This window comes from Macaca fascicularis, chromosome 14 (assembly GCF_037993035.2).
Source record: "Macaca fascicularis isolate 582-1 chromosome 14, T2T-MFA8v1.1".
Lineage (NCBI taxonomy): Eukaryota > Metazoa > Chordata > Mammalia > Primates > Cercopithecidae > Macaca > Macaca fascicularis.
The window spans coordinates 37,215,482-37,242,205 of NC_088388.1; the positions used below are offsets into that span (position 1 = coordinate 37,215,482).

At 37.3% G+C, this 26,724-nt stretch overlaps 1 protein-coding gene across 6 annotated transcripts in view; it reads right to left on the reverse strand.

Annotated features, from left to right (window-relative positions):
• Window positions 1-26,724, reverse strand: part of METTL15 (methyltransferase 15, mitochondrial 12S rRNA N4-cytidine) — a 434,852-nt gene that overhangs the window by 171,020 nt on the left and 237,108 nt on the right. Inside the window, exons 7-8 of one of the 6 annotated variants that reach the window (XM_074012579.1) lie at window positions 10,077-10,179; window positions 5,076-5,300 (exon numbers count right to left, since the gene is read on the reverse strand). The exons of the other annotated variants lie outside the window; for them this stretch is intronic. Coding sequence (XP_073868680.1) covers window positions 5,282-5,300; window positions 10,077-10,179 — 122 coding nt within the window. The 3' untranslated portion in view covers window positions 5,076-5,281. Of the gene's footprint in view, window positions 1-5,075; window positions 5,301-10,076; window positions 10,180-26,724 lie in introns of those variants that run through there. 6 annotated transcript variants of the gene reach the window in all.

Sequence of the window (26,724 nt, forward strand, 5' to 3'; positions counted from 1 at the left end):
AACCTGTGAAATAATTTCAGCTTGTCCTATGAAATGACATAATTCAAATGGTGTTTTGTTTCTAGGCCTCCGGTTTGGCATAGTTCATCTGGTCTGAAAATGTTTTGCCAAATGAGAAATCATGCCACTGCCTTGATAGAGTCACCTTTGGGGTCAGAGAATGCCAGGCTATTGTCTGCCCCAATTAGAACGGCTGGCTTGTCTTTCTTTCTAAACAAATCCTGGCCTTTGAAACCTTTCCTTCAGAGAGTTTTCTTTTGCCTCCACTTTGTGCCTCCATATAAATAAGCTTGAACAATTTTTCTCCCATATTTCTTAACTTGTTGACTATTTTGAAATGTTCAATCTAACCGTCCCATATACTTGTATACAGAGAAGACTCATGCCACTCATTTGACAAATATTGAGTGTCTACTGCATGCCAGGCACTGTGCTAGCTACCTTGAGCAGTAGGTAAACAAGATCAACAAAGTTTTTATCTCAAAGATCTTGAAATCCAGTGGGGGGAGACCAAAAATAGTGAAGCAAATACATAAATGGACAAAATAATTAGATTGTAAAACAACGCTAGGAGAGATGTAAGCAAGGTTATGAGATACCAAATATCCAGCAAAGGCAACTTTAGGTAGAAGGCCAGGGAAGACCTCTTTGAGAGGGTAACATGTGAGCTGAGAGACAAGAGGGAGCAAAGAGCTGAAGTCACAAAATTATATGTTCCCTAGCAGCCTAGTGGTTAGGAACAAAAAATTACATGCAGAGACAACACATGCAACAGCCCTGAGGTGGAAAATAGCTTTGTATGTTTGAGCAAGAGAAGACAGCTAAAGTTCCAGGAGGATAATGGGCAAAGGAAAAAGATGGTATAAGATAAAGTTGGAAAGGTATGGGGACTCCAAATCATCTGAAGCCCTGTAGCAATGATATATATTATTTTATTCAATCCTTCCACAAACCTGTTAAGTACAGTTGTCCCTTGGTATCCCTGGGGGACTGGTTCTAGTACCACCACCCCCTCCCCTGGCAAATGCCAAACTCCAACAATGCTAAAGTCCCTTATATTAAATAATGTAGTACTGCATATAAGTTACGCAAATCTTCCTCTATACTTTAAATCTCTAGATTACTTGTAATGCCTAGTACAATGCATATGCTATGTAAATATTTGTTATACTGTATTGTTTTTAATTTGTATATTTTACTGTTTATTTCCCAAATATTTTCAATCTGTGTTTGGTTAAATACATGGTTATGGAACTCATGGATACACAGAGCCAATTGTATTAATATATCTTTTCTTTCAATGAAAAAACAGAGGTGTGGGGAATTTAATGTAATGGTGAATTTTCTCCAAAGACCAAGAAGACCTGGCCTTTGTGGAACTACTATTAACCTACAAAAATTTCCAAACTGACATACTTTAAATAAAATTTTTCCCCCAGGCTCTTGGATTGAGTGGGCCTAGAAAAACCTCAACATTTATTGAAATGTATGAATTTTTGCAGTTTTTCAAAAGAGCCACCTTTAGAACAGTGACCTAGGGATAAGGTTATATGATTAACTTCTACCTAAAGGTAGTAGCTGAAAACAGTAACACAAGTTGGGATAAAGGGAGAAGGTGCCATTGAGCCTTGTCTTTGTGTAGTAGCAGGCAAGTACTTTGGGGGTGACCCAGGAACATGTGGACACTTTGTGCTCTGTGGGAGTGCTTTTGTGGGTCCTTCAGAGTTCTCCTGTAGGGACCTTTCCTACTCCCAGAGATGCACTCTTCACCTGCTCTCTCATTATTTCTTTGTTAAGGGAAAGGTCCTCCCACTCACCTCTGTACTGATGATTTTAAAAAACTGCTCAGCCTCAGTATCCCACCCATTTCTAGTTCCATGTCTCCTCCCTTCCACAGTGATTCTCTACACATTTTTGTTGGCAACATACTTTGACATAATTCAAAACATACACGAAGGGATTAAAAGTTCAATACTGGATTTAAAATAAGTTTTGTAAATTGAAAACATAAATTTACCCAATTATTACACCACTCACAGATTTCCCTTAAGCTTTATGTCACTATGTGAGTAGAAATATTCACTGCCCTGACCTTTCTTGCTTCTGTTGTTGAATGAGCTGAACTAAGCAGGATACAATAAAGTCAGGTTTTTTTTCCATCCACTGCTGCCCTCAAGCCATTCTGCCAGATCTCTATTCTCTGTCCTCTCAGACCAATTCAATAAGCTTTTTTAGCCGTATCTGAATAATAACAGAATAGAATCATTTCAGATATTAAAAATAAATCTAAAATAACATCCAATCTCTCACACAATGTTAGGTTCCTCTCTTAGTGTGCCATGACCCAAAAATTCTATATATTAGCAGTTAAAAAATTGGCAAAGCCCACTTTTCCACTGCTCCAACATACTATTCTTCTCTCCCCCAGTATGTTACTCTTGGTAACACCAGGTTGGGACAAGGAAAATATGAAGAGGCAAAGGGGAGAAAGGTTTCATCCATGGAGAGTGCTATTGTTATCCGGTACTGGTGTGTTCTGCAGATATTTTGTGCTCTATGGGAGTGCTTTTGTGGGTCCTTCAGAGTTCTCCTGGAATGTTTCCTAGCCCCATAGATGCATTGTTAACCTATTCTCTCTATTTCCCTCTCAGCTCCTGCTCCAATGGTACATTCTGTAGTCTCATTTCTTTGCTGCCTTTTGGAAAGTCCTGAGATATGTCCAGCTTCTCTCTTAGAATATGGGGTTCTTCTCAGCTATTGTCTTCAATCACAATTGCAAGATAGAAAAAGTCTTGCTTGACATCTTATTAAACTTACATACTTATGAGGAAAAGATCTCTTGCATCCCAGTTAAGCCCCCCATTTTTACACAAAGATTATATACCTCTTACCTCATCTTTCCCTCATTCAGTGGCTACCTGCTGTTTATCACATGGTAGGCACTCTTATTTTGATACTTCCTCAGACATAATCATATGAGCCTCTGTTAGAGCTAAGTAAATTTAACACATTAATCAAGGTCTGGTGGCACACCCTTCAAAATTTTGATGCACTCCTGCCCTCCTGTATATTTCCACTTGGATATCTCTTGTCACTTCAAACTTAATATTCTCAAAGTAAAACTACATTTTTCTAGTTCTAGATCCTTGAGGAATCGCCATACTGTTTTCCATAATGGTTAAACTAGTTTACAATCCCACCAACAGTGTAAAAGTGTTCCTATTTCTCCACATCCTCTCCAGCACCTGTTGTTTCCTGACTTTTTAATGATCGCCATTCTAACTGGTGTGAGATGGTATCTCATTGTGGTTTTGATTTGCATTTCTCTGATGGCCAGTGATGATGAGCATTTTTTCATGTGTCTGTTGGCTGTATGAATTTCTTTTGAGAAATGTCTGTTCATATCCTCTGCCCACTTTTTGATGGGGTTGTTTATTTTTTTCTTGTAAATTTGTTTGGATCTAGAACTAGAAGTACCATATGACCCAGCCATCCCATTACTGGGTATATACCCAAAGGATTATAAATCATGCTGCTATAAAGACACATGCACACGTATGTTTATTGCGGCACTATTCACAATAGCAAAGACTTGGAATCAACCCAAATGTCCATCAGTGACAGACTGGATGAAGAAAATGTGGCACATATACACCATGGAATACTATGCAGCCATCAAAAAGGATGAGTTTGTGTCCTTTGTAGGGACATGGATGCAGCTGGAAACCATCATTCTTAGCAAACTATCACAAAACAGAAAACCAAACACCGCATGTTCTCACTCATAGGTGGGAACTGAACAATGAGATCACCTGGACTCGGGAAGGGGAACATCACACACTGGGGCCTATCATGGGGAGGGGGGAGGGGGGAGGAATTGCATTGGGAGTTATACCTGATGTAAATGACGAGTTGATGGGTGCTGACGAGTTGATGGGTGCAGCACAGCAACATGGCACAAGTATACATATGTAACAAACCTGCACGTTATGCACATGTACCCTAGAACTTAAAGTATAATAATAATAAATAATTAAAAAATAAAAAAATAAAAATAAATAAAATAAAATAAAACAACATTCTTCCCTTCAAAATGGCTCCTTGTCAATAGGTAAGATATTCTTCCAGGCATTTATGATCAAAAACGGTCAACTTTTTGAGCCTTTTGCTATCTGCCAAGCGCAGTTGGTCATCACCCCCATTCATACTTCTGGGGCTCTTCTCCTTTAGGCCTCACATTACCTCACTCTGAAGAGCTGCAGTAATCTTCTAACTGGAGCCCCAGAATTTGGGCTTTTCTTTTCTAAGTTAGGCTGAATATGGCTGTATGACACTTAAATCCTGCTTTCATAGTGATGTTCTAATTTTACTGCTCAAAAGCCTGTTTTCCTACTGATGCTTGACAAAATTTCTAGACTCATACCTGACTGTCTCTTAACACTTTAGCCTTTTCTCCTGCTTTTCCATATCATGCAACTGATATTATAAACTAGGCCATTGTTCTATGAATACATATTTTGATGTGACCATTTTGATTCTAGGATATTTTACTGTAAACATCGAACCATTGAGCTGTCAGTTTTTGCTGTTGCCTGGATGCCCAATTATCTTTCCTCCCTCAATGAGCTTCACCTCATCTTGACCTCAATACATCCATGACCCTTGGCGGTGGGGTGAAGATTGGGGTGAGGGAAAGGAAGGGCTGAGGTACTGGGAGAAATCCGATTCTGAGATAGAAGAATTCAAAGACAGGGCAAGGAGCAGGAATAAGGTGAAACTTTGGGATGGGAAGAGGAAGAGGAATGTATATAATATTTTGTGGTTGAAAAATGTTTCACATTTGACTCACTATGTAAAAATGTCTGCACTAAATTTTGTTCTTTCCATCCTGGGCACATGAAGTTTATGATACTTCTAAGCCTTTGCTGTTCCTTGAGTGCCCTCTATTCATATTCAGGTTCACAAATATTTACTGAGTGGCTCCCCTACTCTCCTGCCCTAGTTGTTAGAGTGATAGAGGTGAGTAAAACATGAGGGAAAGTCTTTCCCTGAAGGATCTCACAGACTAGGGGGTAGACAGGTCGGCTATTAAGTTTAATATGAAAAATGCTTCAAGTTGTTGTGGGAGCACCAAAGTGACACAGCCATGTTGGTGGCTGATTTCATGGGTCACTCATTTTTGCCTAAACATATCCTCTTCCCAGCAGAAAGGTCAGACAGAATTTTCTTGCCTATGGTGTGAATAGGTGCAGGTTAAGCCTTGGGACATCTCCAAAAGACTTTAGATTCTCCAATGCAACCTGCAAAAAAAGTAAGTAGATTTAAGGTATACAGAATAATAAGTTACATTACCCAGAATCACAATACCTATACTGTATACACTTGCCTGACAATTTTTTTTCTACAGTGCTTGTTTTCACCTTTGTAACTATGACACCTGATTGGGGGAAATTAAGGCAGAATGGGTAAATGATTTGCTTCATGGTTTCAGGCAAAGTGAACCGCCTATCTACGTTTATAAAACTTAAACAGTAAAGCTGCAAAACTTAAACTTGTAAGCTTTGGCTTTAAAGCTTTCCTAGCCATAAGCTTTCTTTATTTAAGACATGTCAATACTCCCTATGATTTTGCTCAGTTGTAAATTTCCTGCCACATCTTATTTCATCATTACACATGACTGGTGAATGTTGTTCTTGTCATACTTAAATTGCCTTAAGTTTACACTTAATTTATACTCAAATGCAAAGACACATGTATCATACTAGGGCATGGGCAGCAAGCTGTTCAGACTCATGGAATTGTGTACAACCTTTCACTTGGATAGTATGGCAAGGTTTATAAAACACTTTCTCACATGAATTAACTCATTGACTTCCCAGTGAAGCAGATATTGCTATAGAGACATGGGGCAGGGAGCTAAAAAGAAGATTCCAGAAGTTTATGCTCCTTGTTTGTGTTGATAAATAATTGTTTCTAAATTCATAGCTTTGGGCCAGGTGCAGTGGCTCACACCTATAATCCTAGCACTTCGAGAGGCTGAGGTGGGTGGATTGGATTGCCTGAGCTCAGGAGTTTGAGACCAGCCTGGGCAACATGGTGAAACTCCGTATCTATTAAAAACACAAAAATTAGCCGGGCATGGTGGCGCGTGCCTACAGTCCCAGCTACTCAGGAGGCTGAGGCAGGAGAATAGCTCGAACCCGGGAAGTGAAGGCTGCAGTGAGCTGAGATTGAGCCACTTCACTCCAGCCTGACAACGGAGCAACATTCCGTCTTAAAAAATAATAATAATAATTTTTAAAAATTCATGGCTTTAAGCAATCTATCTCAAATTCCATTTAGTTTACAAGTAAAGTAGACCCTGCTGCTATTGCCCTACTCTCTAGGGAGAAATTAATGGAGCTCATTCTACTTTCCCACTGGATAAACTTCTCAAATTCGGGTACGATATGGGAGAGTGAGAGATCTTTGCTCTGAAAAGTTGCTTGGTAACCAGTGACATAGCATAAATATATTTTAATAGTTAAGGCAAAGAATGTCTATGTGGGAGTTTGTCATTTCTGCTTTACAAAATTCCCCAATACAGCAGAAGCTCTTGGGGACAGAGATTTTTGCCTTATAGTGCTCAGTCAGTGAATACCTATTGATAGCATCAATTTTTGAATTATATTTATCCCTTTTCACAATGTGCCAACTGCAGTACAAAATGAATTCCCTATTTGGGGTCAGGTGCTTGCCCATAAAAAGACAAGAAGTCAAAAACAAGTAGAGAAAAAGGAGTGTATTAAAATTTAGAAAGACCAGGCTCTTATCCAAAAGTCCTCAACCCAAAGTAATTTTGTTTATAACTTGATTTTTCCATTAGAGGAACAATTGTTTTAGTTTACTTGGATTGATTCAGTAGTTAACGTGCTCAAATTGTAGAGTATGGGTGGCCTTTTTGTTTTGTTAATGCCAGATGTAATTTTGTAGTAAAACTATTTTTGTTTATTTAAAAACCACATTCAAATTGTGAAATAGGAATTCTACCCTCTTTGCTCTTCCTTTTTCTCATTTCCTTCAAATTCCTCTCAAATTATCCTCTTGCAAATCAATGGATTTGTGAATTTTGGCCATCATCCATAAGGAAGCAACAAGAATTTGTGGCCCAGATTTGTAAATATTCCCATAGATCAGATTATGGTGGCCATCTCTCTTTTGGATACAGGAACTGTTTCTTATTTTTCTACAGGCCCTAGAGCACATAGCATATAGAAGGTATATAAATAGTGCTTAAAAGAAAAGTATATATGGAAAGAGTAGAGAGGAAAGGCCAGAGCTTTTATTTAATAGCATGTCTAATATGGGTGGCTATCTCCACTTTAGCAACAGAAATATTTTTAAGGGAAAGAGAAAAACTCTGTAAGACATCCATGAAACAAGTCATTGTGCCCAACTCTCATCATTTATGCAACACCTTCTGTGCAATTCTATACTCCTCACATTATTGTTACCATTTGTAATTTTATTTAATTTTTTTATTAACTTTTTTTTTCTAAAAATATTTACAAAGAAAGCAAAAGCAATTCTGACACAAATCAGAACAGTAGCTGCCCACAAAAGATGGAGATTGACCAGGACTTTCTGGGGAGATGAAAATGTTCTAAATCTCAATGTGGAAAATATACTTGTTAAAACTCATTGAATTATGTGTTTAAGAAATGGGCAGATTAAATAATTTAATTTTTTCTGCAATTAAAATATATTTAAGGTAAATAAACTGATCAAGTAACTAAAGATACTCACAATTAAAGCAAATAGTGTTATTAAATTCTAGATACTACTCCTTAGAGAAGGCTCTAAACCTGATACCTGCTTTCTCTTTTTAAAACAAATTAGTAAGCAAGTAAAAAAGAATAAAGACATGTTAGTAGCTCTATATCTTCTTCTTCCCTTTCTTTATTTAGGCAATAAATTAGTATCTTGCCTTCCATTGTCAAATAGCCCTATGTGAGGCCAGAAAAGGTAGGCTGCTCAGATAAGGAAGGCAGACCTGTGCAGAGGAGGCTAATCTGAACACAGGGCAAGTCTGCTTGCCAAGAGTGTGGTGGCCCAGCACTATCAGAAGATTGGCCACACCCAAGGAGATTGAGCAGATAATAAATATATTGCGAATAATGAGAACAAGGTTTTTTACTATTGGAAAGGGAGTTACAATTAAGGAAAAGATAAAGGAATAATAAACCCAACCAATACTAGATTAAAACTGAAGGTACCAGAGTGAGCTATTAGTTTTAGTTGTAGATGTATATAGAGATAAATATAAATACAAATGTATGTGGTTCCTAGTTATCTGCAGAAAAAGCCTAAGAGTAATGGTACTCCAGTAGTAATGATCACCTAATGCTCATATCTTCGTTTGAAATACTTAAATGAACAAAGACTCCTTGAAGAAATGCCTGAATCCAAGGCTGCAGCTGAGAATGTGATGAGCCTGGAACACCTTTCATAATAGAAAGAAAGAAAATACTCAAAGAATGCGGACATATTAAAAGAACACAGAAGCAAGCTTGAAGGAACTGGCTCCCCGTGACCAAAGTACAAATGAAACATTAAAATAATGCTAAAAGAACAAATTATAACCCATTGAATAATCTAGTACCCCATTGATATAAATAAACAAATACATATATACATACATACATAAATGGATAGACCAGGTGCAGTGGTTGCTCATGCCTGTAATTCCAGCACTTTGGGAGGCTGAGGAGGGAGTGTAACTTGAGTCCAGAAGTTCGAGACTAGCCTGGGCAACATAGTGAGACTCCGGAATCTACAAAAAATAAAGTAACTAGCCGAGCATGGCGGCATGCACCTGTAGTCCCTGCTACTTGGGAGGCTGAGGTGAGAAGATCGCTTGAGTCCAGGAGGCTGAGGCTGCAATAAGCCATGATTGCACCTCTGCACTCCAGCCTGAGTGACAGGGTGAGACCCTGTCTTAAAATAAGAAGAAGAAATTAAATAAATGGGTAGAAGAGTAAGCTCTTCCACACAACAGAAAGCTTCCAATAAGATGAGGAAGGAATATTGTTTTAAAAATTCACCATTTGGCAATAAACATAATAATAATTAACCCAAGCAAAAAACTTCAACAGATACTAAAACTAGTAGGTCAAAATGAGGTAATGAAAGAGAGTTTTACATAGTCTCAAAGTATCTCCATTCAAAATATTTGTCAATTACAAAGAGAACAAGAAGTAGAGAAACTTGGTGGACGTAATCTTAATCAAGTGATCGAAACAAACACCATCAGTAATGGGACACATAGATATCATGTGCAATCTGATAGGATGGTAATGAAAATAAAATAGCAAGTGTGACAGTCTGATCAAAACCTCATAACCTGGGTCTAATCATGAGGAACCACTGACAAACTCAAATTGAAGGATATGTTGAAACACAACTGGCCGATCTTCAAAAATGCTAAAGTATCGGTTCAAGAAGAGAACACTGTCTAAATTCTGCTTAGAGATGTTAGGAAAGGCTTAGAGATAATTTAGATATATAAAATGAAGCAGTTGTCATAACTTAGAGAGGAAGTCATTCCAGGCACAGGAGACAGCATTTTCAAAGGTGTGGAATTCTGGGTACTATAGTGAGTTCGGTGCCTAGAAAGCATAGAAAGATAGTAGCTGCAGCCAGGGAGATGGGCTGGAGCCAAATTATGAAGGATCACTTTCCTCTGTATTTTGCACAGTAAAATGAGTACACAGAAATTGAGTGATTAATCCTGGAGGAGTTGGAAAAGACATTAGAGTTGATGGGTTAGTCCATGTCTGAGAAGCAGATGCCCAGTCAGGATTGAATACAGAGGTAGTTTATTAAGAGAAATGCATGCATGAAAGAATATATGACAGGAGCTGGAGAGGGCTGGAAGAGTCATGAGATTGTAATGTAAGTCTGACCCCAAGTGAAGATGAGAGGTAAAGATGGTTGGGTCGTATGTTCAGCAAAACCATTCATGAATCCTTCAGCCAAAGTAAATGACAGAGTAGTCCCCTTCTCTCCCAAGAATCAGGCTGCCTTACTATTCCTACCTCACTTTATCATTGGTAGGAACTACCCCTTGGTAGGCCTCAGTGGCAACACAAGACTGGACTTCAAAGTGCAGTAGCAGGTACCGTTGGTCCATTATGCTCTCTGCAATAGAAGGGAAACAAAGCACATTCTCATTACCACCACTTATTTTATTTATTTATTTATTTATTTATTTATTATACTTTAAGTTCTAGGGTACATGTGCACAGTGGGCAGGTTTGTTACATATGTATACATGTGCCATCATGGTGTGCTGCACCCATTAACTCGTCATTTACATTAGCTATATCTCCTAATTCTACCCCTCCCCACTCTCCCGACCCCATGACAGGCCCTGGTGTGTGATGTTCCCCATCCTATGTTCGAGTGTTCTCATTGTTCAATTCACATCTATGAGTGAGAACATGCGGTGTTTGGTTTTCTGTTCTTGTGATAGTTTGCTAAGAATGATGGTTTCCAGCTTCATCCACGTCCCTACAAAGGACATGAACTCATCCTTTTTTATGGCTGCATAGTATTCCATGGTGTATATGTGCCACATTTTCTTCATCCAGTCTATCATTGATGGACATTTGGGTTGGTTCCAAGTCTTTGCTATTGAGAATAGTGCCACAATAAACATACGTGTGCATGTGTCTTTATAGCAGCATGATTTATAATCATTTGGGTATATACCCAGTAATGGGATGACTGGGTCAAATGGTATTTCTAGTTCTAGATCCTTGAGAAATCGCTACACTGCCTTCCACAATGGTTGAACTAGTTTACAGTCTCATCAACAGTGTAAAAGTGTTCCTATTTCTCCACATACTCTCCAGCACCTGTTGTTTCCTGACTTGTTAATGATTGCCATTCTAACTGGTGTGAGATGGTATCTCATTGTGGTTTTGATTTGCATTTCTCTGATGGCCAATGATGATGAGCATTTTTTCATGTGTCTGTTGGTTGCATAAATGTCTTCTTTTGAGAAGTGTCTGTTCATATCCTTTGCCCACTTTTCGAAGGGTTTTTTTTTTCTCCTAAAGTTGTTTGAGTTCTTTGTAGGTTCTGGATATTAGCCTTTTGTCAGATGAGTAGATTGCAAAACTTTTCTCCCATTCTGTAGGTTGCCTGTTCCACTCTAATGGGAGTTTCTTTTGCTGAGCAGAAGCTCTTTAGTTTAATTAGATCCTATCTGTCAATTTTGGCTTTTGTTGCTATTCCTTTTGGTGTTTTAGACATGAAGTCCTTGCCCATGCCTGTGTCCTGAATGTTATTGCCTAGGTTTTATCCTATGGTTTTTATGGTATTAGGTCTAACATTTAAGACTCTAATCCATCTTGAATTAATTTTTGTATAAGGTGTAAGGAAGGGATCCAGTTTCAGCTTTCTACCTATGGCTAGCCAGTTTTCCCAGCACCATTTATTAAATAGGGAATCCTTTCCCCATTCTTGTTTTTGTCAGGTTTGTCAAAGATCAGATTGTTGTAGACGTGTGGTATTATTTCTGAGGACTCTGTTCTGTCCCATTGGTCTATATCTCTGCTTTGGTAGCAGTACCATGCTGTTTTTGTTACCATAGCCTTGCAGTATAGTTTGAAGTCAGGTAGCGTGATGCCTCCAGCTTTGTTCTTTTGGTTTAGGATTATCTTGGCAATGTGGGCTCTTTTTTGGTTCCATATGAACTTTAAAGTAGTTTTTTTTTTTTTTTTTTAATTCTGTGAAGAAAGTAATTGGTAGCTTGATGGGAATGGCATTGAACCTATAAATTATCGTGGGCAGTATGACCATTTTCACAATATTGATTCTTCCTATCCATAAGCATGGAATGTTCTTCCATTTCTTTGTTTCTTCTTTTATTTTGTTGAGCAGTGGTTTCCAGTTCTCCTTGAAGAGGTCCTTTACATCCCTTGTAAGTTGGATTCCTAGGTATTTTATTCTCTTTGAAGCAATTGTGAATGGGAGTTCACTCATAAGTTGGCTCTCTATTTGTCTGTTATTGGTGTATAAGAATGCCTGTGATTTTTGCACATTGATTTTGTATCCTGAGTCTTTGTTGAAGTTGCTCATCAGCCTAAGCAGATTTGGGGCTGAGACGATGGGGTTTTCTAAATATACAATCATGTCATCTGCAAACAGGGACAATTTGACTTCCTCTTTTCCTTATCGAATACCCTTTATTTCATTCTCCTCCCTGATTGCCCTGGCAGAACTTCCAACACTATGTTGAATAGGAGTGGTGAGAGAGGGCATCCCTGTCTTGTGCCAGTTTTCAAAGGAAATGCTTCCAGTTTTTGCCCATTTAGTATGATATTGGCTATGGGTTTGTCATAAACAATTCATATTATTTTGAGATATGTCCCATCAATATCAAATTTATTGAGTTTTTAGCATGAAGGGCTGTTGAATTTTGTCAATGGCCTTCTCTGAATCTATTGAGATAATCATGTGGTTTTTACCTTTGGTTCTGTTTATATGCTGGATTACGTTTATTTGTTTGCGTATGTTGAACCAGCCTTGCATCCCAGGGATGAAGCCCACTTGATCATGGTGGATAAGCTTTTTGATGTGCTGCTGGATTTGGTTTGCCAGTGTTTTATGGAGGATTTTTGCATCAATGTTCATCAGGGATATTGGTCTAAAATTCTCTTTTTTTATTGTGTCTCTGCCAGGCTTTGGTATTAGGATGATGCTGGCCTAATAAAATGAGTTAGGGAGGATTTCCTCTTTTTCTGTTGATTGGAATAGTTTCAGAAGGAATTGTACCAGCTTATTCTTGTACCTCTGGTAGAAGTCAGCTGTGAATCTGTCTGGTCCTGGACTTTTTTTGGTTGGTAGGCTATTAATTATTGCCTCAATTTCAGAGCCTGTTATTGGTCTATTCAGGGACTCAACTTCTTCCTGGTTTGTCTTGGGAGAGTGTATGTGTCCAGGAATTCATCCATTTCTTCTAGGTTTTCTAGTTTATTTGCATAGAGGTGTTATAGTATTCTCTGAGGGTAGTTTGTATTTCTGTGGGATCGGTGGTGATATCCCCTTTATCATTTTTTATTGCATCTATTTGATTCTTCACTCTTTCTTCTTTATTAGTCTTGCTAGTGGTCTATCAATTTTGTTGATCTTTTCAAAACACCATCGCTTGGATTCATTGATTTTTTTGAAGGGTTTTTGTGTCTCTATCTCCTTCAATTCTGCTCTGATCTTAGTTATTCCTTGCCTTGTGCTAGCTTTTGAATGTGTTTGGTCTTGCTTCTCTGGTTCTTTTAATTGTGATGTTAGGGTGTCAATTTTAGATCTTTCCTGCTTTCTCTTGTGGGCATTTAGAGTCATAAATTCCCCTCTACACACAGCTTTAAATGAGTCCCAGAGATTCTGGTATGTTGTGTCTTTGTTCTCATTGGTTTCAAAGAACATCTTTATTTCTGCCTTCATTTCATTACAGACAAGCAATTGCTGCAAGATTTTGTTATCACCAGGCCTGCCGCACAAGAGATCCTGAAGGAAGCACTAAACATGGAAAGGGACAACTGGTACCAGCCACTGCAAAAACATGCCAAATTGTAAAGACCATTGATGCTAGGAAGAAACTGCATCAACTAACAAGCAAAATATCCAGCTAACATCATAATGACAGGATCAAGTTCACACATAGCAAAATTAACCTTAAATGTAAATGGGCTAAATGCTCTCATTAAAAGACACAGACTGGCAAAGTGGATAAAGAGTCAAGACCCATGTAGTTGAGCAGTTTTGATTGAGTTTCTTAGTCCTGAGTTCTAGTTTCATTGCACTGTGGTCTCAGAGACAGTTTGTTATAATTTCTGTTCTTGTACATTTGCTGAGGAGTGCTTTACTTCCAATTATGTGGTCAATTTTGGAATAAGTGCGATGTGGTGCTGAGAAGAATGTATATTCTGTTGATTTGGGGTGGAGAGTTCTATAGATGTCTATTAGGTCTGCTTGCTGCAGAGATGAGTTCAATTCCTGGATATCCTTGTTAACTTTCTGTCTCGTTGATCTATCTAATGTTGACAGTGGAGTGTTGAAGTCTCCCATTATTATTGTATGGGAGTCTAAGTCTCTTTGTAAGTCTGTAAGGACTTGCTTTATGAATCTGGGTGCTCCTGTATTGGGTGCATATATATTTAGGATAGTTAGCTCTTCCTGTTGAATTGATCCTTTTACCATTATGTAATGGCCTTCTTTGTGTCTTTTGATCTTTGATGGTTTAAAGTCTGTTTTATCAGAGACTAGTATTGCAACCCTTGCTTTTTTTTGTTCTCCATTTGCTTGGTATATCTTCCTCCATCCCTTTATTTTGAGCCTATGTATGTCTCTGCGTGTGAGATGGGTCTCCTGAATACAGCAGACTGATGGGTCTTGACTCTTTATCCAATTTGCCAGTCTGTGTCTTTTAATTGGAGCATTTAGTTCATTTACATTTAAGGTTAATATTGTTATGTGTGAACTTGATCCTGCCATTATGATATTAACTGATTATTTTGCTTGTTAGTTAAATGGAAGAACATACCATGCTCATGGATAGGAAGAATCAATATGGTGAAAATGGCCATACTGCCCAAGGTTATTTATAGATTCAATGCCATCCCCATCAAGCTACCAATGAGTTTCTTCACAGAATTGGAAAAAACTGCTTTAAAGTTCATATGGAACCAAAAAAGAGCCCGCATCTCCAAGACAATCCTAAGTCAAAAGAACAAAGCTGGAGGCATCACGCTACCTGACTTCAAACTATACTACAAGGCTATAGTAACCAAAACAGCATGGTACTGGTACCAAAACAGAGATATAGACCAATGGAACAGAACAGAGTCCTCAGAAATAAGACCACACATCTACAGCCATCTGATCTTTGACAAACCTGAGAGAAACAAGAAATGGGGAAAGGATTCCCTATTTAATAAATGGTGCTGGGAAAATTGGCTAGCCATAAGTAGAAAGCTGAAACTGGATCCTTTCCTTACTCCTTATATGAAAATTAATTCAAGATGGATTAGAGACTTAAATGTTAGACCTAATGCCATAAAAATCCTAGAGGAAAACCTAGGTAGTACCATTCAGGACATAGGCATGGGCAAAGACTTCATGTCTAAAACACCAAAAGCAACGGCAGCAAAAGCCAAAATTGACAAATGGGATCTCATTAAACTAAAGAGCTTCTGCACAGCAAAAGAAACTACCATCAGAGTCAACAGGCAACCTACAGAATGGGAGAACATTTTTGCAATCTACTCATCTGACAAAGGGCTAATATCCAGAACCTACAAAGAACTCAAACAAATTTACAAGAAAAGAACAAACAACCCCATCAAAAAGTGGGCAAAGGATATGAACAGACATTTCTCAAAAGAAGACATTCATACAGCCAACAGACACATGAAAAAATGCTCATCATCACTGGCCATCAGAGAAATGCAAATCAAAACCACAATGAGATACCATCTCACACCAGTTAGAATGGCGATCATTAAAAAGTCAGGAAACAACAGATGCTGGAGAGGATGTGGAGAAATAGGAACACTTTTACACTGTTGGTGGGATTGTAAACTAGTTCAACCATTATGGAAAACAGTATGGCAATTCCTCAAGGATCTAGAAGTAGATGTACCATATGACCCAGTCATCCCATAACTGGGTATATACCCAAAGGATTATAAATCATGCTGCTATAAAGAGACATGCACACGTATGTTTATTGCGGCACTATTCACAATAGCAAAGACTTGGAATCAACCCAAATGTCCATCAGTGACAGACTGGATGAAGAAAATGTGGCACATATACACCACGGAATACTATGCAGCCATCAAAAAGGATGAGTTTGTGTCCTTTGTAGGGACATGGATGCAGCTGGAAACCATCATTCTTAGCAAACTATCACAAGAACAGAAAACCAAACACCGCATGTTCTCACTCATAGGTGGGAACTGAACAATGAGATCACTTGGACTCGGGAAGGGGAACATCACACACTGGGGCCTATCATGGAATTGCATTGGGAGTTATACCTGATGTAAATGACGAGTTGATGGGTGCTGACGAGTTGATGGGTGCAGCACACCAACATGGCACAAGTATACATATGTAACAAACCTGCACATTATGCACATGTACCCTAGAAGTTAAAGTATAATAAAAAAAAAAAAAATATATATATATATATATATATATATATAAAAGAGTCAAGACCCATCAGTGTGCTGTATTCAGAAGAATCATTTCACGTGCATAGACACACATGGGCTCAAAATAAAGGGATGAAGGAAGAGCTACCAATACAATGGAAAACAAAAAAAGGCAGGGGTTGCAATCTTAGTCTCTGATAAAACAGACTTTAAATCCACAAAGATCAAAAGAGACAAAGAAGGCCATTACATAATGGTAAAGGGATCAATACAACAAGAAGACCTAACTATCCTAAATATACATGCACCAAATACAGGAGTATCAAGATTCATAAAGCAAGTCCTTAGAGACCTACAAAGAGACTTAGACTCCCCCACAATAATAATGGGAGACTTTAACACCCCACTGTCAACATTAGACAGATCAATGAGACAGAAAGTTAACAAGGATATCCAGGAATTGAACTCAACTCTGCACCATGTGGACCTAATAGACATCTACAGAACTCTCCACCCCAAAGCAGCAGAATGTGCATTCTTCTCAGCACCACTTCACACTTGCTCCAAAATTGACCACATAGTTGGAAGTTAAGCACTCCTCAGCAAATGTAAAAGAACAGAAATTATAACAAACTGTCTCTCAGACCACAGTGCAATCAAACTAGAACTCAGGATTAAGAAACTCACTCAAAACTGCTCAACTACATGGAAACTGAACAACCTGCTCCTGAATGACTACTGGGTACACCACCACATCTTTTAGAAGAAGAGGTGAAGGAAATTCCAGGGAAATGTGTGAAAGAGTTTAAATGCAAATATTTCGTATTTCACCTTTGTTCTTATTTAAGTATCAATTTCCTCTTAGTTACAAGAGTCATAGACATTTTTGCGTTGAGCCGTGACTACATTTGTCAATCTGTGGTTAGTAAACACAGACATCTAATCTGGGAGAGTCTATCATTTTGCTTTGCTTAATATGGTTAGTCTTCTGTTTTTAGTCTTTGGTGCACCTGTGGAGGCTAACCTCAATAATACATAATTCTCTTTTCTCTGGAGTTACTTGATGTATTATGGAACACAAGTTGTTGTACACAAAACACATGCTGGTTAGTAACTACATATGCCCTAAATAAAAATAGGAAAATAAATTTGACTTCCATTTAGTAGGAAGACACATTTCTTCTTAAATGTTGTTATTGTTGCACAGAAAAGTATTTTTGATTTTGAAAAGGTTGATAAAATTGAAATCAACAAATTTTGTTGTGATTCTGATGAAGTTGAAAAGACTATAAATCCATAACAAAATTTCAAGTTGCTTTAACTTATTCTTAATTGCAAATGTTCTAAACCCCATTAAAGAAATGGTCTTGCTAGACTCATTTTTATCAGGTTTGGAGTATCTTCCTTCTTTATCAAGTGCCTAAAAAGTCCTCCAAATTGCATAAAAAACACCCATAAAATATGACTCATTGCATTTTTGGTGAGTAATGCAATTAACACTGTAATATGGTAGCTACATTTAAAAAATTTTTATTTACATTTATTAACTGCTAGCGTTGGGAACTTTTTTTAACTCTGAGAAACAGATTGAAGATGCCCAGTGCAGATTCAAAAAAACTTAACAATGTGCCCTTTCCTCAAAAGATAATGTGTCTGTTCCAAATGATTCCATTTAAAAACACAACAGAGCATTTATTTGGGTAAAAAACTGGTGCCTAAATTTCAGAACATATTTTCATTCAATGGCAAGAAAATTGTTATTCCAAAAATGAGATGCATATAAGAGGTAGCTTAACTGAAGAATCATGCTAAAGATGTGTCTTTAAAATAGCTGCTGCATATGAGTGATAGCTTTGACATTTGGTCTTCAAGACTACTCTATTAAATGCTCTACTATATCTGAATAGTGTAGCAATATTTTTTGTGTGATGAAGGCGGTGAAGAATTTCTATGTTTTAGAAAATAATCATTTAATAGCTTTCATTATAAATGTCATTCCTGGCCTCATATATGCTGCGGTTACTTGTTCCTGGTCAGGAATGCACTGATTTATGCAGAATAGACACTCATCTTTTAATTCTAATCTGAAAAGCAATCCTGGTGTGGTCAGCCTGAAGCAATTTTTAGAGGATGTTGCTATGAGTTTTCTTGATTTTGGATGTGGGTACAAAGGTCTGCTTTGGTCATTTTATTTTAAAGGCTGTCTTGTAGGTGCACCAAATCCACTGGTCCTTTAGAGAAAAGGAATGAAAAGATGCAGCTTCTTCATAGGTCAGGGTTGCTGCATTGCAGTTCAGAGAACACAGATTCCATCTTATTCCATGTGTAATGCAGCAAAGTATTATACTCCTTTTTCTTCAAGCTAGAATCGTATTTCCCAAAATTACATATGACTATGCTGAGTTAGAAAAGATAAACTAGGCAGGGTGCAGTGGCTCACATCTGTAATCCCAGCAATTTAGGAGACGGAGGCGGGCGGATCACCTGAGGTCAGGAGTTCGAGACCAGCCTGGCCCACATGGTGAAACCCCATCTCTACGAAAAATACAAAAATTTAGCCAGGCGTAGTGGTGCACGTCTGTAGTCCCAGCTACTCAGGAGGCTGAGACAAAAGAATCGTTTGAACCTGGGAGGTGGAGGTTGCAGTAGGCTGAGATCACGTCATTGCACTCCAGCCTGGGTGACAGAGTGAGACTCTGTCTCAACTATAACAATGACAACAACAAAAAAAGAAAAGATAAACTATTCATTTATTGCCAGATACTTATGGTGGGGGAGTGGAATTATTTTCAAAAGGTGAAAAATGGATTATTTCTTTAAGAAAGCCAGATATACCTGTAGTGATTGAGTTATTAAAATGTAGTCCAAAATGAGATGTGCTGTAAGTGTAATATAAACACTGGATATTGAACCCTTGAACAAAAAAAGAATATAAACATTCAATTTTTATATTGATTACATGCTGAAAAAAAATTTGAATATATTAAACAGACTATACTATTAAAATTTATTTCACCTGTTTCATTTTACTTTTCTCAATGTAGCTTCTCAAACATGTAAAATTACAACGTGGCTAAAATTTGTGGCGTGCATTATATTTATATTAGACCGCATTAGTCTAGAATATTCAGTCTATTCAAATCCTGACATCACTTAATCTCTTCCATTCTTTGTGCCCAGCACAAAATTTCTGTGAGGTCCAGCTTAGCTTTGCAGGGACACTGGCCATGTTAATTGATGACAAGATGGAAATCCTCCAAGACAGTGTATGGAGCTTGAAGCACCCAGGTATGAAAGAACCAGATGAGGTTAAAAGGCAGAAATCTTAGCCTTTGCTCGTTGACATATCACTGAGTCACATGTGGGAAATGTGACTTGAATTGAGAGAAGTTTCTCTAGTACAGGAGTTATTGGACTGGAGCCCATGATAGAACTGAAGAGTTTTCATAAACCTCTTGATATTATAAACACAATTAGTGTGCATGTGCTGTTTTCATCAGTGAGCCTGTCCTTTCAATTAGATTTTTCAAAGGTTCAGGAACCATGGCTTTAAAAATATTAAGAATCTTACTTCCAGGAAGATATGGCTCATTCAGACAGGTTATTATCTCATAATTACTGTTATATAGTCATCCATGTCTCTGAATATTAGTATTCTTAATAATGTGAATGTATGCATTCATATGTCATGGAGACCTAAATGGTGCTTGGTCTTCCCAGAGAGAGCATTTGGAGAAAACTATGTCATGGAAGTCAAAGTGCATGGCTATTGGTGAACAAGAATAACTAACAGTAAGGGTGAGACAAGTAGACTATCAATGGCATTACAAGAAAAGGCCACCTCATTGAATTATGTCCCAGGAAACTAAGCTATTGATGATTCAGCAAAAAAAACTCTTATAGTTCTCACCCTAAATGAATGTTATAAACCCAGCTCTTTTTGGAAGAAAACTTCATTCATTTCTTTATTTGGGCTGTCATAGTACTTACCTTCTATTACAGAATTTTCCCTGTTTACATACTACCTTTTCAAAATTGACATATCTGTCTCACCCTATACTAAACAGGGGTCTTCAAGAACAAGAAGCACTTTTTTTACTCTATTGTCACCAATGCCTTGCAAATAGACACTCAATAGAAGTTGAGTAAAATAATAAAATAATGGTTGTTGCTTGATTTCTATACATTCCAAAATAAAAGACAACCTATGAACAAATACAACTTTAAATATTAGAATTTATTTGGAAGGCTAAATAAAAGGCTAGAGCTGTATAGGTTTTAGTCAAACTGACTAGATTTAGCATTTGACCCTGTTCAATGCTCAAAAATTGAACTGATCTGAAGAAAGATTGCACGCAGGACCGCAGCTGCGATACACTTCTCCCAGGCCCAAACAGCGTTGAGTCATTCACCACAGTTAGTTTGTGAGTGAAGGAAACAGACTTTTTTTTTTTTTTTTTTTTTGAGATGGAGTCTAGCTCTGTCGCCCAGGCTGGAGTGCAGTGGCGCAATGAAGGCTCACCGCAGCCTCCCGGGTTCATGCCATTCTCCTGCCTCAGCCTCCCGAGTAGCTGGGACTACAGATGCCTGCCACTACACCCGGCTAATTTTTTTGTATTTTTAGTAGAGACAGGGTTTCACCGTGTTAGACAGGATGGTCTCGATCTCCTGACCTCGTGATCCGCCCACCTCGGCCTCCCAAAGTGCTGGGATTACAGACGTGAGCCACTGCGCCCGGCCAGGAAACAAACTTTTAAGTTAGAGAAGTATAAGCAGTCGTAGATCTGGGAGTCATCAGGAAATGTTTGCTACTTTAAAGAACTGACTGAAAGTTAAACAGGTTAATGTGACATTTCAAAGGGATTTTGAAATTCAATAGCTTTCTCTAGCAGTTGATGTTTATTCTCTGGTTGTAAGGCAAATGTTGAATTTCTTCTAAGGAACAAAAATAGATTCTAGAATAACTAGATAGGTTCAACATTCACCATAAATTTTTGTTTTTTTTTCTTCTCCCTGACCTTCCCCACCCCATTAAAAACATATTATATATGTATGTTTACAATGGGAAATGAAAACAACATCTGGCTGGCATTTAAACATGGTTTTCTTCATCATCAAAGGGGTTTGTATGAAAACAATAATTTTACAGTTAGAAGTACACCTTCATCCAAAAGAGAAAAGCAGAATCATAAAGAATATACATAAATTCAGGAAGAGGACATATTCTCTATTTCTTACCAAAGCAGCACTCTGTAGGAATGTAAGATGTTTGCCATGATTAAGTGAAAGTTGTATGAGTCAAATAATCTCTTTCAAAAGCACATTATCAAATGCTGGTTACTAAGGCTAATGACAAAGATATGTCACGGAGCATACTGTATTACTTACAGACTAGGATATGAATTATACACCTGTGCATACAAAACAATTTCACAAAGCTTTATTAGGATACTGAAAAATTCCCTTTAGGTGAATCAGTTACCAAGTAAAGGTGAAGAACATACTTTAACTTAATATTCAGATGAAAGAAGCCTTTAAAGTCATCTATTCTAAACCTGTTATTGATTTGGTTATAAATAACAGAAATCCAATCTGAACTTATTCCATTTTCTAAAAAGGGGGAGAGAGGACAGAGGAATTTCGTGGCTTATAAAATCCAAGAATGGGGCCAGGTGTGGTGGCTCATGCCTGTAGTTACAGCACTTTGGGAGGACAAGGTGGGAGGATCACTTGAGCCCAGGAATTTAAGACCAGTCTGGGCAACATAGAGAAACCCTGTCCCTACAAAAAATTAAAAAAAAAAAAATTAGTCCAGCCTGGTGCCACATACCTGAAAGACTGATTCCAAAATCTGTGCTTTCAAAATAACACTGAAATTAGACTGCTTTTGTAAAATGGATATATGTTCACTACAAACATTTTAAAACAGAAAAACATTTTCAAAGAATGATTAAACATACCAAATCCCTCCACCTAGAATTAAACATCATTAATAAAGAATATCTTTCATGTATCACTAATGCCAGAAAAGTAAATAGAACAGCAAAAAAAAAATTTTTTTTAAATTATACTTTAAGTTTTTGTATACATGTGCAGAACGTGCAGGTTACATAGGTATACATGTGCCATGATGGTTTGCTGCACCCATCAACCAGTCATCTACATTAGGTATTTCTCCTAATGCTATCCCTCCCCTAACCCCCCAACCTCCTACAGGCCCTGATGTGTGATGTTTTCCCCCCTGTGTCCACATATTCTCATTGTTCAACTCCCACTTATGAGTGAAAATATGTGGTGTTTGTTTTTCTGTTTCTGTATTAGTTTGCTGAGAATGATGGTTTCCAGCTTCATCCATGTTCCTGCAAAAGACATGAACTCATCCTTTTTTATGGCTGCATAGCATTCCATGGTGTGTATATGCCACATTTTCTTTATCCAGTCTATCATTGATGGGCATTTGGGTTGGTTCTAAGTCTTTGCTATTGTGAATAGTGCTGCAATAAACATACATGTACATGTGCCTTTATAGTAGAATGATTTATAATCCTTTCGGTATATACCTAGTGATAGTATTGCTGAGTCAAATGGCATTTCCGGTTCTAGATCCTTGAGGAATTGCAACACTGTCTTCCACAATGGTTGAACTAACTTACACTCCCACCAACAGTGTAAAAGTGTTCTTATTTCTCCACATCCTCCCCTGGATCTGTTGTTTCCTGACTTTTTGATGATCGCCATTCCATCTGGCATGAGATCGTATCTCATTGTGGTCTTGATTTGCATTTCTCTAATGACCAGTGATGATGAGGTTTTTTTCCGTATGTTTGTTGGCCACATAAACATCTTCTTTTGAGAAGTGTCTTGTTCATATCCTTTGCCCACTTTTTGATGGGGTTGTTTTTTTTCTTGTAAATTTAAGTTCCTTGTAGATTCTGGGTATTAGCCCTTTGTCAGATGGATAGATTGCAAAAATTTTCTCCCATTCTGCAGGTTGCCTATTCACGTGATAGTCTCTTTTAGAACACCAAAAATTTTTATAGAGAGGGCACATCGGAATATGTAGCTTATTTTTGAATAGAAGCATAACTTTTAATTTGAATTTAACTGACATTAGAGAGTAATGGATTGCTGAATCTAAATTTTTAGTACAAAAATGACTTGTTACAAAAATTATAAAATGCACAAAGATGTTGGAATCATTTTTAAATATTAAAATGACAGAATTGAATCCTTGCTTCCTAAAAATAAATTAGTGTATGTATACTACTCTATCTCCTGACCCTTCAGTGAGTTGTTAGTTTTGTATTTTCGAGCCTTATGTTCGTATTTTGTTTTGTAACCGTAATTCTTGTGATTGTTTACTCTTATTTCCATATTTACAGGGATTCTGAGCTTATCACAGTTCCTTTTATCAGACAACTTCTCCCTTACTGACTTTTTGTTTTTCACATCTTGATTTGTTGGATTTCATCATCAAATAGTTCCCCTCTCCCCGCCCGGCTTTCTCCTCATCATGGCTAATGTGACTTAAATTCCTTGAGAATGCCTCTTGCCTTTCCACTCACAGGGTTTTTTTGTTTGTTTGTTTTTTGTTTTTTCTTCAACTTTGATTTCCAGCAGGTTTTACTATGCTGTTCCTCGAAAGTTTGGGAGCTTCTTGGATCTGTAATTTGATGTCTTTCATCAGTTTTAGGAAATTTTGTCACTTTCTTTCCAAATATGGCTTCTGCTACATTGTTGCTGTTGATTTTGGTCATCTCTCTTTTTGGAAGGCCAATTACACCTGAGTTAGACTTCTCATGGTAACTCTTATGTCTTTTGTACATTTTTTTTCCTTTTTCTTCATGTCTCATTATGCTTTATTCTAGATATTTCCTTCCAAAATATCTTTTAGTTGATGATTTTTAGTTATGTCTAATCTGCTCTTAAATCAATCCATGGAGTTCTTAAAGTTGAGTACTACTCAGTTCTAGAATTTTTATTTTTTATAGTTTTCAGCTTTTTAATTTCCCTGAACATATTTACAGCATTGTGTGTGAATCCCTCATGGGTATCTTTTTTATTACATGTATTCTTCACCTTTTAAAAATCACATCACATTTCTTCGTGACTGGTCATTTTTTTTTATTTAGTGATAGACATTAAATATGAACAATTACAGAAACTATTTTAGAACTAGAACTTTTCCCCAAAAGAAGATTTTAAATAGCTTTTGAAGGCACTTAGGGACTCTAGCATCTAGGATCAATTTAATCCAACTTCAAGGGCTAAGACGATTTAAAACTGAGCTCCAATTCCTTCAAGGTCCAGTTTGGTTGCAAGTTTACATGTACTTCCCAAAAGACTATCAAAAGTTCCTCTTAGTTTCTCAGCTGCCTCTTCTGAAACTCACAACTGGCAGCTACAAATGCTGATCTAACCTCTAGGTTTTTTCCTGCTCCAAGATCTTTTTCATTCCTTATTAGTTCTCTGATGCTTTCACCTAGACTTCTTATAAAGAATATTTTGTCCAGGGTTTCTAGTTGTTGTAAGTGAGATGGTTAACCTGAATTACCTTGTCATTACCAAAGTTGAAGTCCTGGTTTGTAATTTGATGTCAATTTTAACACCTTGATTCTTGCTGGTTTAATACCTACACTATAATAAAAAAGTTTCTTTTATTTAAATCTAGGAAGACTCCAAACTCTGTTTCTTCCATTATTGTCTTGATATCTCTCATCTACTCTTTGGATGATCATGGAGGGATTTCACAGTGTTACCCTCACTACATGCCCATTCCTAGGACTAACTACCTTGTAAACAATTCACATAAGTCATGGTCTGGCTATGGAATAGAGAGATGATTCCATGAAAGAATCGATGTTAGAGAGACAAACTGATTTTGGAGGATGCAATGGAATAAAACATTTTTATGGAAGGATAAACACTATCAAATCTTGTAGAGATCAGGTAGCTAAAGATGGTGATGAGGGTGTTGGGCCTGGTAATTAAAAGCCAACATTAACTATTAAGAGAACATTTCTACAAAGAATACCCTAGAATGAATTTAAAAATAGATGAAGAGTTGGAGGCAGTGAAGATTCTTTAAGAAATCAAGTTATGAAAGAAAACAGAAAATAGGTGGTATTTTGGTAAGAAAAACAGTCAATGGTTTGCTTTTAGCATGGGGCCCTTTCGAAAATCTTTGCAGACTGAGGGAAAGACATTAGCAAAGAAAGGCTTAAAGACTGTAGGCACAAGTAAAATTGACTGAACCAAGTCTTGGTGAAGACAGAAAAAAAAAAAAAAAAAAGGAAGCAAAGATAGCTTTCTGCTGAAATACAGGAGTACAAAGTAGGGATAAAGGAAGAGATTTATAAATGCCCAGATGAAGGTTAAGGGGGTGGGAATTAGAGGAATCCAGTTCGATAATATCTATTTCTGTGGTCTGTAAAAGGAAAGATCAGCTTTAAGTATAAGTACAGGCATGTATTGCTTAATGATAGGAAATAAATTGAGACATATGTCATTAGACAGTATCATTGTGTGAACAGTATACTTACATAAACCTAGATAATATAGTCTTCTACACATCTAGGCTAAATGGTATATAGCCTATACAAACCTGTACAGCATGTTCCTGTACTGATAATGTAGGCAACTGTAACACAATCGTATTTGTGTATCTAAACATATTAAAGATATAGTAAAAATACTAAAAATACTGTATAAAAGATAAAAAAAGGTGCACTTATTATGAATAGAGCTTTTATGACTGGAAGTTGCTCTGAGTCAGTGAGTTGTGAATGTTAAGGCCTAGGACATTACTACACACTACTGTAGACTTTATAAACACTGTATACTTAGGTTACACTAAATATATTAAAAAAATATTTTTCTGGTTTGGTGTGGTGACTTGCACCTATAGTCCTAGCACTTGGGAGGCTAAGGTGGGAGGATTGCTTGATTGTTGATAAGGGTATTGGGCCTGGTAACTGCTTTACATGCATGTTTCAGTCCATTTTTATTTCTACACAAATTTTATTTATATAAAACTCAGGAGTTCAAGACTACAACAACCTATGATCCCACCACTGCACTCCAGCATGGGCATCACAGCTAGACTCTGTCTCTTAAAAAAAAATTAAAATTAAAACCTAAAAATTTTATTTCCTCAATAATAAACTACATTAGCTTAAAGTAAGTTTTTTACTTTATAAACTTTACTTTTTTACTCTTTTGTAATAACACTGAGCTTAACTATCAAACATGCTGTACAAAAACATTTTCTTTATATCCTTATTCTATAATTTTTGTATTAATTTTTTAAATTTACTTTTAAAACTTTTTAGTTAAAAACTAAGCCACAGACACACACATTAGCCTAGACGTACACAGGGTCAGGATGATCAATTTTACTATCTTCTACCTCTGCATCTTGTCCCACTGGAAGGTGTTCAGGGGTAATAATGTACATAGAACTGTTATCTCCTATGGTAACAATGCCTTCTTCTGCAATACCTCCTGAAGGACCTGCCTGAGG